Source organism: Toxoplasma gondii, chromosome Ia (assembly GCF_000006565.2).
Source record: "Toxoplasma gondii ME49 chromosome Ia, whole genome shotgun sequence".
NCBI lineage: Eukaryota > Apicomplexa > Conoidasida > Eucoccidiorida > Sarcocystidae > Toxoplasma > Toxoplasma gondii.
In genome coordinates this window covers 663612-677252 of record NC_031467.1, presented here as the reverse complement: position 1 = coordinate 677252, position 13641 = coordinate 663612, and the positions used below count along the sequence as shown (strand labels likewise).

At 55.7% G+C, this 13641-nt stretch overlaps 2 protein-coding genes and 1 non-coding gene across 3 annotated transcripts; 2 read left to right on the top strand and 1 right to left on the bottom strand.

Moving 5' to 3' along the window:
- Positions 1 to 1055: 1055 nt before the first annotated feature.
- TGME49_294100 lies at positions 1056 to 1127 on the top strand. The gene has a single exon. It is a non-coding gene; the product is annotated as a tRNA-Gly (tRNA).
- A 1820-nt stretch (positions 1128 to 2947) lies between these two features.
- On the bottom strand, positions 2948 to 10977 carry TGME49_294060 (hypothetical protein; the record flags this gene model as incomplete). The annotated part of the gene is made up of 2 exons (XM_002370155.1): positions 2948 to 9997; positions 10804 to 10977. 2 exons carry the CDS (start codon positions 10975 to 10977, stop codon positions 2948 to 2950), a joined length of 7224 nt encoding a protein of 2407 aa, XP_002370196.1.
- A 69-nt stretch (positions 10978 to 11046) lies between these two features.
- On the top strand, positions 11047 to 13347 carry TGME49_294050 (hypothetical protein). The gene has a single exon (XM_002370154.2). The coding sequence runs from the start codon at positions 11579 to 11581 to the stop codon at positions 13301 to 13303; it is 1725 nt and encodes a 574-aa protein (XP_002370195.1). The 5' UTR covers positions 11047 to 11578; the 3' UTR covers positions 13304 to 13347.
- The last annotated feature ends 294 nt before the right edge of the window (positions 13348 to 13641 follow it).

The following is a 13641-nucleotide window of genomic DNA, read 5'->3' as shown; positions in this document are numbered from 1 at the left end:
GTTCCATCCTGTTGCTACTTCTCTAACAAGATCTTGAACGCAAGAAAAATCACAAGACTCTTCTGAGGTATATCTAAACGCTAAAGATTAGGTGCCTACACAGTTTTGTTGCTATGCGGAGACTTATGGAGGCAGTGAACAGCTTTGTAGCTATGAAACAGAATCACTACGAACGAATCAGATGTCCACATCCCACAATTCAGTTTCTCGAACCCTGTGTAACTGTGTAGACGGTTTCTCGACCAGTCGTTCATTCTGGTCCATGCGCAGTCATACCATCCTTTTTACGTTTATGGTACCATGTCGCACACCGATGTTCCCGACACGGTGGACATGGTATTTCACAGTTTCCACGTCATGCCGGATCCCACTCAATGCAGTCACGTTTTATGACACTAAAGTAACATGGCTGCTCTGGAAACACTTGTTTTGATTTGATACTTAAAGGAATCATGCCCAACAGGTCCTTGGCAGCACCAGCATTCCCCGATGGACAATCCCGTGGTTTACATATCAGCTGCATTGCTCACGCTCCGTGATCGACCCTGACAGATCTGATCCCTAAGCCGCAGGTCACCCTGTTGAAGCTGGAACCTTTCGTCCCACATTGTACAGGGAGTACTCGTGTGTGAGACAGGATTATTTATAAGCTTATTCTATGGAGGAGTGTACACAGCGAGTTGGAGTACAGGTTTAGATTTTGAAGGTCGTCGTTCACCAGATCCAAGTTCTAGCCCATAGATCTATTTTCATGAAGGGTGCGAACTAGTCATATCGGTGCCAATCCAATTAAAGTTGTTACAACGCTGTGACTGTGCACAGGCGCTGCTTCTTCTTTCTTACGGTCATCTCACTGCTTCCACACTCGGGAGTTGCGAGTGTCTCGACCAGCTTTTCAGAGTTCGGATTTGACGCCCATACGATACCCTTCTATCTGAAGCTTTGCGGGCAGCCCTTTTCTAGTGTTAAGTGGCGATACTGTGGTTTTTTCACACTGCTTTCTCAACTACGGTTAGAGCTGATGATTGGGCGACGGTCATCCGCACTTCACTCAGGCGTCAGTAGTCCAACGGTTAGGATACCTGCCTTCCAAGCAGGTGACCCGGGTTCGACTCCCGGCTGACGCATCTTCTCCAAATGTGTCAATGTCCCATTCCGTCTCTGCTTTCATCTATGCTTAATGTTCCATGAGAACTTTGTAGCCGTCATTTTTTTGCAAACGCATGCGGCATCACTGCACGACCGGTTAGAAGACGAGCGGATTCGGTGAACGAAGCAATTTTTCACTTGCCCTTCCAACGCAGTTCCCAGGTGGCAGATGACGATGTAGTGTTTTCTATGAAAAAAGAATTTCTAAATACAGTAGATCGAACCTAACGGCTTCGATTCAAGAGAGGACTTAGGGGTAGGGTTCCTAGAGCACTCCGGAGGGCCGCCAGCAATCTATAGTCCACTATCCTCTGATAGTATCGGCAAGTACAGCAGCGACTCTCGGTTCTTTGCCTGTTCTTCCGTTTCAACGTCTGCGTGTCACCGTAACAAGAGAAAGACACGCATTCGCATGAACAAGTCACCGACCCATTTATCCCATGCTGTGCCTACATACACTCTGACGGGCATATATAATCTACTTCTGATGCAATGCTTACTAAACGCGCGAGCGTCTGTCATTCGAGACGAGTTACTTTGGTCCGAAGGATGCAATCGGACGTTTCTAAGTGTGTCTGTTCCATCCAGATAGAGAAAAGCCGATAACGAAGTGTGTTTGGAATCGCTATACACACCAGCGACGGCTGAATATGCTCGAGTAGTGACTGGTGTTTTGTCAAAGAGACACCGGCAAAAAAGGGCTGCTGGGCGCATGCGCCGAGATGCATCGTTGCGCCTCACTTCGGAGATTGACAGAAATTAAAAAGGAAGGCACGATCACGTTCGCATGCCGAAATGGTTCACTTAGATTTCCGCTTCTTGTGGCGGGATGAAAGCCACAAAACAAACCACCTAAGTCTCTGCCTACGCAGTCGCCTGGTGTCGGCTCTCTCTTCGGAAGCCGACCGAATAAAAACCTGAAAAAGGAATCACTTCTTCCGCGTGCATGCAGGTTCGGGCGAGGCCGAACCTGGGCAAGATGTGCCTTTTTCTACTTTTTTCCACGCAGATTCAAAAACTGAAAACCGGACCAGGACTGCGGCGGAGAAGCCAACAACCTGGTGTCCCTACTTCACTTTCGCTTTTAGACACAGGAAATGCACACTGTGTTTGCGGTTGCCGTCGGACTTTCGCAACCCCGACGGCGCATTCGAAACAAGCTCGCGAACAAGCATCCAAAAACTCAGATTCCCTCGTGTAGAAACACGTACGATACAGACGTCCCCGTACAGAGGCACATGTATCTGTATGTACATAGGAATGCAAATATATATATATATATATATATATATATATATATACGCGTATACAAAAGTATATATATATATATATATGCATGTGTGCATGCACACAGTCACTGTTTCCTTATTCACAAAATTGGTAAGGACTGTAGCAGAATAGAGACCGACTGTGTCGCTTTCAACACCGCGTGAAGCCTGGCAGACGGAGGGATTTCCTGCATGGGCTTCGAGTCACTTTCTGTTTCTTTAGCAAAACAACGTCATGTCGAAAACACGATACAAACAGAAGAGGCAACGAATCGCCACCGAAACGCCACACACAAGCTCCCCAGCCAGGGCAGTGTCGCGGACGCATGTCTCTTTCGATCTGCTTGCCAAACCCATACAGTTGGGGTATGGCCTTGGTCATTGCTTGTCGACTTCGCCAAGCCGTGAAAAGCGCATTGCTTCTGTTGATACTCCACTCTCAATCGTACCACACAGAAGACCTTTGAGTTCCACGCTGCTTTTTTGAGGACTCAGAGACTCGGCAGGAAGTAGGCGTCTCATACAATCCTCTATCGTCTCTCCTGCAAAACTGCCACGAGACGCAGGACAGCCGACCGCACTTCGGTCAGCAAGGAGAGAAAAACCGAGTCCCTGTCACACAACTTGACTTCCTGTTCTCGATCTCGGTTCTGTTTCTCCCGAGCCCCTCTCTCCTCCACCAAAACCTGTTCCAGCTGCTGCCTCCAAACCTCGAAGAGCGCGACTGAGAGAAACAACGTCGCTTCCAAGTCCTTCGCCTCCTCCGCGAACCTCGGATGCTCTCCCTGCCGTCTCTGCTCCAGCTCTTCTCTGAAACGTCGCTCCGCCCTCTCAGCCATCATCTTCTCGTCTTGCGGAGAAAGAAGGGTGGCTGTTGCTGGCGCTTCACGGAAAGTCTCCGCTGAAGTCTGCAGCGACCCTTTGCACAACGCGAAACGCGCGAGCATGTCTCGGAAGACAATCGCCAGCCTCATGTGTCTCGCGAGTTGCTGGATCGACTCAGACAAGTGCGAAGTCGCCGTCGTCTGGTTTCTCTCCCCACTGATCCCCGCCTCACCTGTCTCCGCCAATCGAACTTTCTCACGAGAAAACTCGACAGGCTCGGCCTGTGCCGCAGTCGCGCTAGCAAAAGCCATCAGAAGTTGTTTCCAAAACTGCATGCGCGAGAAGAATGAGGTTTCTGTCTCACTGTCCATGAGGGCGTGCGAAGCCTCGAAGAAATGACTGAGGACGCATCCAGCGCCTTCTTCGGGTGCCTTTTGTGTGCTTTCCTTCGCGTCTCCGCCTCCATTCAGAAAAGACAGGGGAGACGGAGAAAGTGAAGAGTTTGAAACAGAAAAGGAAGACTCGCCAGAGTCGGTTCTTGCCTTCTTCCTGGAAACCTCTACGCCACGACTTCGAGAGGTGAGCACCGACCCGGAGACGAGGCGCGCCAGCCAGCAGCGGCCGACAGCGTTTTCCAGATTTTCCGCCGAGAAGGCCATACTTTCGTTTTTCTTCTCTTCGGACGCGTCTCCACATCTCCTGCACTCCGAAAGCGCATGCATGTTTTGTTCCCCTCCACTCGTGTCGCCTAAAACGTAACCAAGAAAAGCTTCCAGCAAAAGATGGAGACCTGCATCGCTTCCTTTCTTAACCGCTTCATGAAGTGAGCGACAGAGGTCGTCATGTCCGGCTGTGAGGAACTCCCCTGTCTCCCTTCCTGCTTCTTTTTCTTCGTTCTTTTCTCTTCCCCCCACCTGCTGGCCTCCGGCTTCCGCGACCGGTGGTGGCTTTCTACTCTCGCCGAACGAAGAAGCGAGAAGCTCAGCAGCTTCGCGAAGAAGCTGCAGGAGAGTAGGGGAGCAGGAGGCCGAGAAACTCTGAAGGCCGCCGACAGCCTTTCGCAGAAGCGCAAGCGAGGAAGCTACGTGGACGCCATACACTCCGAGAGAAGCGCATGCACGGAGAGCTTTTGGCTGATTCAGTCCCACCAGCAGTCCAAGAGCCCGGCAAACGGAATGTCGAAAGGAAGAAGTTTGACTTCGTTCTCTGTGTTTCGCTTCAAACTCGGAAGAAGAGGGAGGAGAACTCGTTTCTCCTCGAAACATGGAACCACAACTGTCTGCACCGGTGACCCCGGTGCCGCCACCCTCTTCTGCCTGCTCTCGACTCTCTTGAGTTCCGAACGAGAGACAAGACAGACGTCGCCACAGAGTGAGAAGCTGCAGAGAAGCCGCAGGTCGAAGACTCCCCCCTTCGCCATCCGGAGAATTGGTCTGTTGTTCTCTCACGTCTCCTTCCCTGTCCTCTGTGGCCGTGGAGACACTCGCAGCTGCGGCGTCTCCCTCGCAAAATCCCCAGCAAAACGCGAAGAAGGCGGTCTCCGTTTCTTCGTTCTCGACTGTCATGCTTCCAGCTTCTTTGTCCCCTGCGCCTTCGTCCTCCCCTGCATTTGGAGAGTGAGATTTCGTTCTGAAAGAAAGCGCATGCAAGCGACTCGCGTGAGAGAAGCGCCTTGATCGGCCGAGGGTCAGAAACTCGCTCAGAGTCACACATTCAGACAGCGAGAAAGTTTTGTGACTTCGTTGCTCGCCACATTCTTCGTCACCCTGTCTTTTTTTCGCAGACTTTTGCGACAGCAGCGAAGGTCTCAGTCGCTCTCCTTCAGCCTCTCTTCGCTTCGCAGTCGCCGAAAAAGAACCGCGCCCACGCCGTGCGTCTCTCTGGCTGCAATTCGCTCTTCGATCCCTCTGTTTCGCGCCCCCCTTCGAAGGCTTCGTAAGCGCATGCGGCTCTCCGCTGTCTCCCCACCCCCCGCGCTCGCGTTCAAGACGCAAGTGCGTCTTCAGCAACTCGTCTTGCCACGGAGAAGAGGAGGAAAACGTAGAGAGGCCTTGCGCAAAAGACGGGAGACCAGACAGAGAGAGAGACGAAGAAGGCCTTTGCTCCCAACCAGATGGGCCGACAAAAGGCGAATGGGGACTGCTCCCCGCTGTCGGGAGCCAGAGCGCCTGGCTGGAGACAGATGGCGCGTTTGTTCTCGAGTAATCTTCAAACGCGTCGCATGTAGGACGGAGTCCACGAACGCGAGACACTCGCCGCTGCTTCCGCGCCTGCTGAGGATCCAAGGAAGACTCGCGCATGCGCTTCTTCAACAGAAAGTCGCGGCGCGCTTCCTCTGTGCTGCTCTTCTCGCCTGTCGAGCCGCGGCACCCGCTTTCCAGAAAGATTCTCGACGTCGCACCAAGAAACGCCACGAGACTTTGCAGGGAACGAAGAAGCGAAGGCGAGGCACCCCGAGACAGAGAAGGAGGAGGCGAAAAGGTTGACTGAGAAGGGGAGGGAACAAACACAGGCGGCGAGGGAGAGACGGCGTCTTCAAATCGAGACAAGAGGGCCTTGAAGGCTTGAGCGTAAAGAGCCGCAAGGAAGTGGACGGGCGAAGAAAGATGTGAAGAAGGTTTCAGAAGGCGACTGAAGTGAGCAAGTATTTCTGCATGTTTTCGAGCTTGCATGGCTTGGACGCAGGCTCCGGAGTCAACCTCGTTCCCTGTCTCTCCTCGACTTCCAAAAAGACATACAGGCTCCGACAGTCCTTCCTTCCCCGGCAAATGACGTCTGAGAGCCTCATCTGTACGAATCTCGGCTCGACTTTCCTCTCCCAAAAACGCTGAGAAAAGCGAAAAGACAATGGCTTTCCCCCTCTCTTCGAGGAAGTGCATCGCTGTGGCCGAGTCCACCTTTCCCCCGGAAGAAGAGGAGAGGAAAAAAGAACCGCGTTTCCTTCTCACGAAACATCGCCCTTGAACGCGATGCAGAGACAGACTCACCCTCCGACTCTGCAGTCTCCTCAACGCCTCTAGAAGCCTCTGAGACGAGAAACAAGACGAGGGAGAAGGAGGAAGAGGAGAAGAAGGAAGAGGAGAAGAAGGAAGAGGAGAAGGAGCAGAAGAAAGAGGAGGCGTTGTGTCGGGAGTGATAACGAAGTTGGCCTCGTGTAGCACAGACGAATCCGAGGCCGCCGTGCTGCATCGACTTGTGGAGTCTGCTGTCGCATTCTGCATGCAGTCTGCCAACTGCAAATAACCAATATCCCGTCCTTCTACGGTTGCTTTTCCGGCTGTCTCTGCACATCCTCCGTCATCTGCGTCTCCTTCAGCACACACTCCCTCTCCGGTCTCTTCCGCGTCGGATCTTGAAGTCGGATGCAGCTCAGCGTTCTCTCTCCTTTCCTCCTCTTCTCTTGGGCTGACGTCGTCCATTGCTAAAGATGTCTCTTCGCGCGGCGCGTCTCTCGCCTCCTTCTCCTCCCCTTCCTCCTTCTCCTCTCCTCTCTCGGCTTCGTCTTCTCCGGTCCGTTCCTTTCCTTCCTGTTCTGCTTGAAGCGTCTCTGTCTCTCCTTCCCTCCCTCTGACCTCTTCTTCCGCTCGCTCCGGAGCGGCTTCTCCCCTCTCCTTGGTCTCCTCAGCTGTCTTCGGCTGCTTCTCAAGCACCTCGGCTTCTCCCCCTTCTTTTTCTGCCTGCTGAAGAGTCTCTTCGCGTTCTGCCTCCATGTTTTCGCTGCAGAAGACGTTTGGTTCGTCCTGAAGTCCCGAGACGGCCGAGGCGAGCTGTTCCCTAGTCTCTCCTTCCACCTCGTTTGCTCCTTCCTGCATTAACTCGCTCTCTTTCTCCGGACTTTCTTCCCCAAACAAGTCGTCGTCTAGACTTCTTGCGCTCGAAGTCCGCGGCGAGACATTGGCCCCCCACGGCATTTGCCCTTTCTCCAACTCCTCCTCTCTCTGCGCATCCACTGCACCCAGCGCTTCGTTTCCACCCGAGCCTTCTCCCTCGTCTTCTTCACTCGCATCCTCCCTCTGTGTGTATGTGCGATTTGCGTCTCTGCTGGACGTGGCTGGTCGGAGACCGAGGCGAGACGAGAGGTCTTGAATCTGTTGAGCGTCGAGACGAGCAAGTCTCTCGAGCCTGCTCACAGTGTCTCTTTCGCGTCTGAGCTCCTCCTGAGTGCAGACGAGCAACTGGTGCAGCTCTGCTTCTTCTTCTCGACGTCGCTCTCTCTCTTCTTCGAGTCGGCGCAGACAGGCGCGAAGAGACGCTGCTGTCTCCTCGCTTCGCTTCCGACTGCTCCGCTCCTCGGCACGGAGCGCCTTCTCAGTCTCCAGACTCGCCGCCATCTCTTCACTGCGCCTCTCTAGCTGGTGAATCAAGCTGATCTTCTCCTCCAGCGCAGCCTCCAGAGTCTTGTACTTCTCACTCCACTCGCGAAATCCCCGCAGGCGCACGGCGAGAAGCTCCCGCCGCAGGGAGTCGCAAGACTCACAGCGAGCCGAAAGAGACGACGGCGGGGACGCGCTCTGAGAAAACGCAGAAGCCAGCGACGAAGCAGACGACGCGGGAGGAGAAGAGGAGGGAGGAGAAGAGGGGGGAAGAGAAGAGGAGGGAGAGACAGAAGATGACGTACACGACGTAGGAGAAGAAACAACAGTCAAGGAAGGACATGGAGCAGGAGGAGGCGGGAGGGAAGAAAACGAGGAGGGCTCAGAAAGAAGCAATGAAGGAGAGTGAGAAGCAAAAGGCGTTGCAGAGACGTCGGACGCGAGGGGGAAAGCCGGTTCCAGAGTCGAAGAAAAAACGTCCGTGGTGACGGATCCTGAGGCAGCACGCGGGGAAGAAGAGAGGTGATCTTCAGACCCCTGTCCGTCTGCAATCGCCTCCTCTGCTCCGGCTATCGGCAACACCCCGGTCGCCTCCTGGGGAGCTGGAAAAGACGAAACAGATGCGCTTTCTCCTGAAGACACAACTCGCGCAGGCGCGAAGGCAGACACCTCAAAGGTCTGATTCACAAGACCCGGAGAAAACGAGTCGTCATTCTCCTTAAAAATGCCTGTGCACACAGCCGGCAACCCAGGAGAGGCCTGCGACTGCTCACCACCCGGAGGCGTCGGCGAAGTAGCGGATGACTCCTGAACTTCGTCTGGAAAAAGAAGACTCAAGGCTTCGTCGACGTCGAGATCCTGGCTTTGCTGCGTATTTTGGTGTCTCTGGCCTTCTCCGTGATCGTCTCCCTTCGGTCCATCTCCGTCAGTTTCGGAAAACCAGACCCTGTCATCCAACAGGTCGCCTGCGGCGTCTCCGTCTCCTTTCTCTCCCTCGCTCTTGTCTCGTTTTGCCTCCGTTTCTCCACCTTCTGGAGCAAAGATCAAGTCCGCCAACCTCTCGTCGTAGTCTTGACATCCAGCGCCTTCGCCCTCCATCTCTCCCTGCACAGAAAACGCCGTCAGCGAATCTCCTTCACCAGCCGCGAGGAGGCCTGTGCCAGCAGGTGGCAGCACACCGCGAGGTGTACGTACACCCGAAGCCTCCCCGTCGCCTGGGTCCGGCCACTTGTCGTTTCGCAGCAAGGCGCTCTGAGGCGCCGTTCGCCGTCCCCTGCGACCTTCGGGCTTCCGTTCCTGGTCGACACTCTCGATCTTCTTGCTCTTAGCTCCTCTCCCTCCACCAGTCGGTTTCCTTCCTCTGCCTCGGCCTCGGGAGCGGCCTCTGACCGGTGTATGTACACCTGACTGCGATCCTTGGATGCCACCGCGGGCGGCTTCCACCGCGTTGGCTTCCCCGTTTTCCAAGAATGCGCCCTGAGTCTGCACCCACTCGTCTGGTCCCGACGACGCGGGCAACGAAGACGGAGGATTTTCGCCTTCCCGCCACCAAGTCTCTCCTCGCTCTTGGCTCTGACGAGATTGAGAGACACTCGAAGACAAGAGAAACGCCGCCTCAGTCTCCCAGCTCCCAGAGGAATGTGGAGCGAAGGCGGACGCAGCTCCACTCTGTTCTGAGCGCGCAGAGACCGGGCGGCCAACTTGGAGGCCAGGAACGGCGGAGCGAGAGACGGTCGAAGCAGACGAAGGCGACAGAGAAGAAGTGCAAGGAACTGGAGCTGAAGCACTACCTTCCACGCTTGGGCCGCCATATCGTGTGTGAGGTCCCGATCGATCACCTCTCGTCTGAGACTGTCCTGAAGCCTTGGCAAACGCCGCTTCCTTTTCCTGAACTACGTTCCCCTGTCGCGACACCGCCTCAGCTGTGTCACCGCGTCCGCGAGAGAGACGCGGTCCTGGAGTCCGCTGCTTGCGCGAAGCATCCGGGCACCTCATCGAGAGCCGATCTGTGCCCACCTGAAGTGTGCCTGTTGGCAACCTGCCCTCTACATCTGCGCCAGCTGCACCTGCTCTCAGTTTCTTCCCGCGCGCCAGCCCCCCGCGTTTCGTCTCGTCGACTTGCGCGCCAGCTGTGCGACTCACTTGGCTGCTCTTCTTCTTCTCAGGAGTCACGCGCGAGAGAAAAAGGAGCATCTTCTCCCAGTCGACATCCGCCTTCCTTCGCCCTTCGGCGCTCAGAGACTCTCCTCGAGGAGACGCAGAGGACGCGTGTGGCTGCCGCGCGCGCAAACCCTCCTCCCCGGGTCCCCTCCAGCCGTCCCCGCCGGCGAGGGAGGGAGCCTCACACCCATTGAGCCGGTTTTCGCGCGCATCGTCAGCCTGCAGGGAAAAGAGCAGCTCTGCATGCGCGGCGCCAACAGAAGCTCGAGGACCCTCTGGGGGCTGAACCGCGGGCGGACACATGCAAGAGTAGTCCCAGCTCGCGCAGCCTGGCGGAACTGGGGAGGAAGGAACTCGGTGGGGAGTAGAGGCTGCTGTCGAACTTCGCCCAGAGACGCAACTCGGCGGCGCCATCAGCGCAGGCGCGAACGGCGGAGTCCCCTCAATCCGTTTGAGGGAGTGTGAGGAACCGTGGAGAAGGAGTGGCGGCGAGAGAGCCAGGAGGGATTACTTGAAGGACATCACGTCGCTTGGCGGAAATGACGAAAAGGGAGAAAGGTGGAGGAGAGCAGTTGCTCGCGATGAAGGAGAAGCACGGAACGCGGTGTTCGAAGAGCTTCTGGGACAGCGAGGAGAGAGAAGGACGGTAGAAAGGGGAAGCAAAAAAGAGGCGGACAGGTCGATGTGGAGGCGAGCACGTTCAATGAAGCGAACGGCAAAACACTACAGTGATAAGATCCTCTGGAAAGTAACGACGGGAGGCGTCCCGGCGCCTACCGAAAACCCCACGGGTGGGGGGGCGTGGAAGGATCGCGGGACGCCAAACCGAAAGACCGTTCTCCACACAGTTCACGGGCACAAAACTTGCGGGAAAGGGGGAAACATTCGATGGATACGCACAAAGCCAGGGATGTTCCGATACGCCACCGAAACACGGAAAACACAGAAGTACACGAATCTGGAGCTTTGGTCGCGGAGTAAACTCGGAAACAGAGCGGCAGGAAGGGTCCTTGCCCCCCCACCCGGGACAAGAAGCCGGTTGTAGCGGACACGCATAGAAAAAAGTGAGAAAATCGTGACGCTCCCACAGCCTTCCAAGTTCCTCGGTTCAGAAGGACGTACAGCGCGTCCCAAACTTGGAGTGTCGCCGCGGTTTCGTCCTGCAGCTTCCTGCGCAAAATCGTCGCCGGAAACACTGCGCCACCGACCTTCTTTGCGACAGCTGACCGCGATTGCACGAGGGTGCTCTCGCTCAAGGCCATTTTCCAGCAACTGGCTTTCTCCTCTGCGCCCCCCTTCCCCAGAGGCTCTGGAGCATCTCAGCTACCAAGCGATCTCAGAGACGACCAGCCTCCTTTGTTTTACGTCTCGCCACACACATACACTCTACCAAAGATAAGAAGGCAATCCCAGGGGTACACGGTTCTATTCTTTATGCGCCTCATGGGCAACCGGCTGTCGAGCAGTTCTCCGGGGGCTTGGCCTTTCCCCGTTATGTCTCGTGCAACACACATTTTCACCTCAGCCACACAGCTGAACTTTGTCTTCTCTCCGTATCGCTCTCTACTCGCGTTCTGAGTGAGCGGTTCAGCCGTCCCCGTCTATTTGAGTGTATAAAACCGGCGAACCATCGACGCGTGCGTCGTCTTTGTCCGTGATTTTTTTCGCTGTTCCGTCTCGCTGCTCTCTCTGTTCTCACTCTCTTACGCTCCGTGGGGCTAGCTGTTTCTCTCGCTCGCGAACCCAGAGGATGGAACGCTTCCACTTTTCCCTTTCTTCCGTCTCCCGGGCTTCGCCGGCTTCGTCCGCCTCGCATCTTCAGCTTTTTCGCCTCTCTTCCTCCAGATTCTGCTCCAGTGTACAATGACGTCGATCCACGCAGGAAACAGGCGTCCGGTCCGGCCGCCTTCATCGGCCTGCCTGCTCGCTTTGTTCCTCTCTGCGTCTACCCTGACCTTTTGGCTTGGACGCTCCGCAGTGGCGCGAGGGCCTGCTGGGACAGATGAGCGGCTTGCGGCGAGTTGCTCTTTCTGGTCGACTTTTCCGGTCGTGTACGCGCGTGCAGAGGCTGACGCCGCACCTCTGTGTCGGGAAGGATGGAATGAACTCGAGGCAGATCCGAAGAAAACGCGAGACTCCCTGCGTGTCTCCAGTTGCCCTCGAGAGGGCGAGGAGCCACGCGAGACAGTTCCAGTTGTCGCTGGACTCGACACAGGAAACGCAGAACCGACAGTCTTGCAGATTCCGTTCTGGACAGTGCCATGGATTGACGGGAAGGCCCCTTCCCTTGGGGTACAGGAGAATCTCTCTCCCGCGTCCGATTGCCCCCTCTGTCACCTGTTTCGTGTCTCGAGAGGAGGCATGTCCGGAGAACCTGTAGACGCGGCTTCGTCGGGGGACTCTGCGGCCCCTCCCTTCTTTTCCTCGTCGGTTTCGGCATACCTGTGGACTCTGCTGTCTCCACTTCCCCGAGTGCTTCCAGACGTCCAGCTGTACAATGTGCCTTTGCGGCCGGAAGCGTGCGTCTTCCTGCCTCTACCTGCCTTCTTCCTCGCTCCCAGGGCGCGGTACGGCTTCAAGGAGTCTCACCTCGGAGCTGCGCCCGTGCATGACCTCCGCGTTCGAGTCCATGGAAAAGCAGAAATCTGTCGGGCTGCTGCAGTGTCAGTGCGCGAGCAACTCCGGAGAAATGCCAAAGGCACACAGCAGCGAAGAATTGTAGAAGATGACGGGCAAGCTGACGAGGGAGGCGGGTCCGAGCGAGAGCTGCCGGGCTCTCCTGGAGCAGCCGCTGGTGCTGAGAGCGGAAAACGCCGCCGTCAGGGGAGGCGACAGAGTGACAACCCGGACAATGAGAAAAGAGGTGGAGGCGAAGCAGCCAATGAAGAGGAACGCTCGAATTTCGATTTGACCGCTGCACAGCAACAGCAACTCGTCTCTTGGTTTGGTTCTGAGTGCGGACCGTTCCTCGACTCCGAACCGTCCAGCGTTCTTCCGAGCAAGTCCGGGACAGCGGCAGAAGCCAACGTAACATCGTCCGGCCAGCACGAGAAGGGAGCCAGCTCCCAGTGGCAAGAATTCCGGAATCGGTTTGCTAGAAAGTGGACCGTTCGAAACGTCTCAAGCGCGATCCTCGACGCGGTGCTCCCGTGGACGTTCACCGCAGGCGACAGCGGGACACTCTACAGCGCAACTGCTGAAACACCGTTGGTTCCTTTCTTTTTCTCGGCGGATTCCCCAAACAAATCGAATGGAGAGAAGCCGACCTCTTCGGATGCAGGAGTCGAGGGCGCGGAGGGTCGAACTCCGGAAGAAAACCCCGGTTCTTTCGACGGTTTTATCGTCGAGGTGTGCGCAGCCAAGAGAGGACGGTCGTTCGACCCGGTGTACATACACCTCCCGTTTCTGTTCAATTTGGTGCTTCTCGAATATCCGTTTGGAGTCGCGCCACTTGTCTTCACTATTGTGGAATCCGTGCTCTTCGCTTTGCTGCTCACTGTGCTTGCTCTGTGGTGGGTCCACGGCAAGTCCTTTTTCTTCGGAAGTTTCCTCTCTGTCGATACAGCTAACCAGGAAAAATCTGTGTAAAGTGACCATGCCTGCGTTTGCTGATGAAACACTGAAACGGCTGCACCATACTGGTTCATGCGTGAGTCCACGCTCAATCGGGTGCAGTATATAATAGTTCATGGTCCCAGGCGCGGAATTCACGGATCGAATTCGCGTTCGCCAGCACCTGTTTAGTAACTGGAGGGATGCATTGTTAGCCTGACATGTATGTAGATCGTTAGGGCTGCCGGGCTTCGCGAGCAGAGCGCCTCTCGAGCTTTCCAGAACGCAGCAACACGCACTCTTTGGGCTGATCTAACGCTCTCCCTCCTGTGCCTAGCCGACACCGCTGCACTTGTGCGGCCACCTCCAAACAC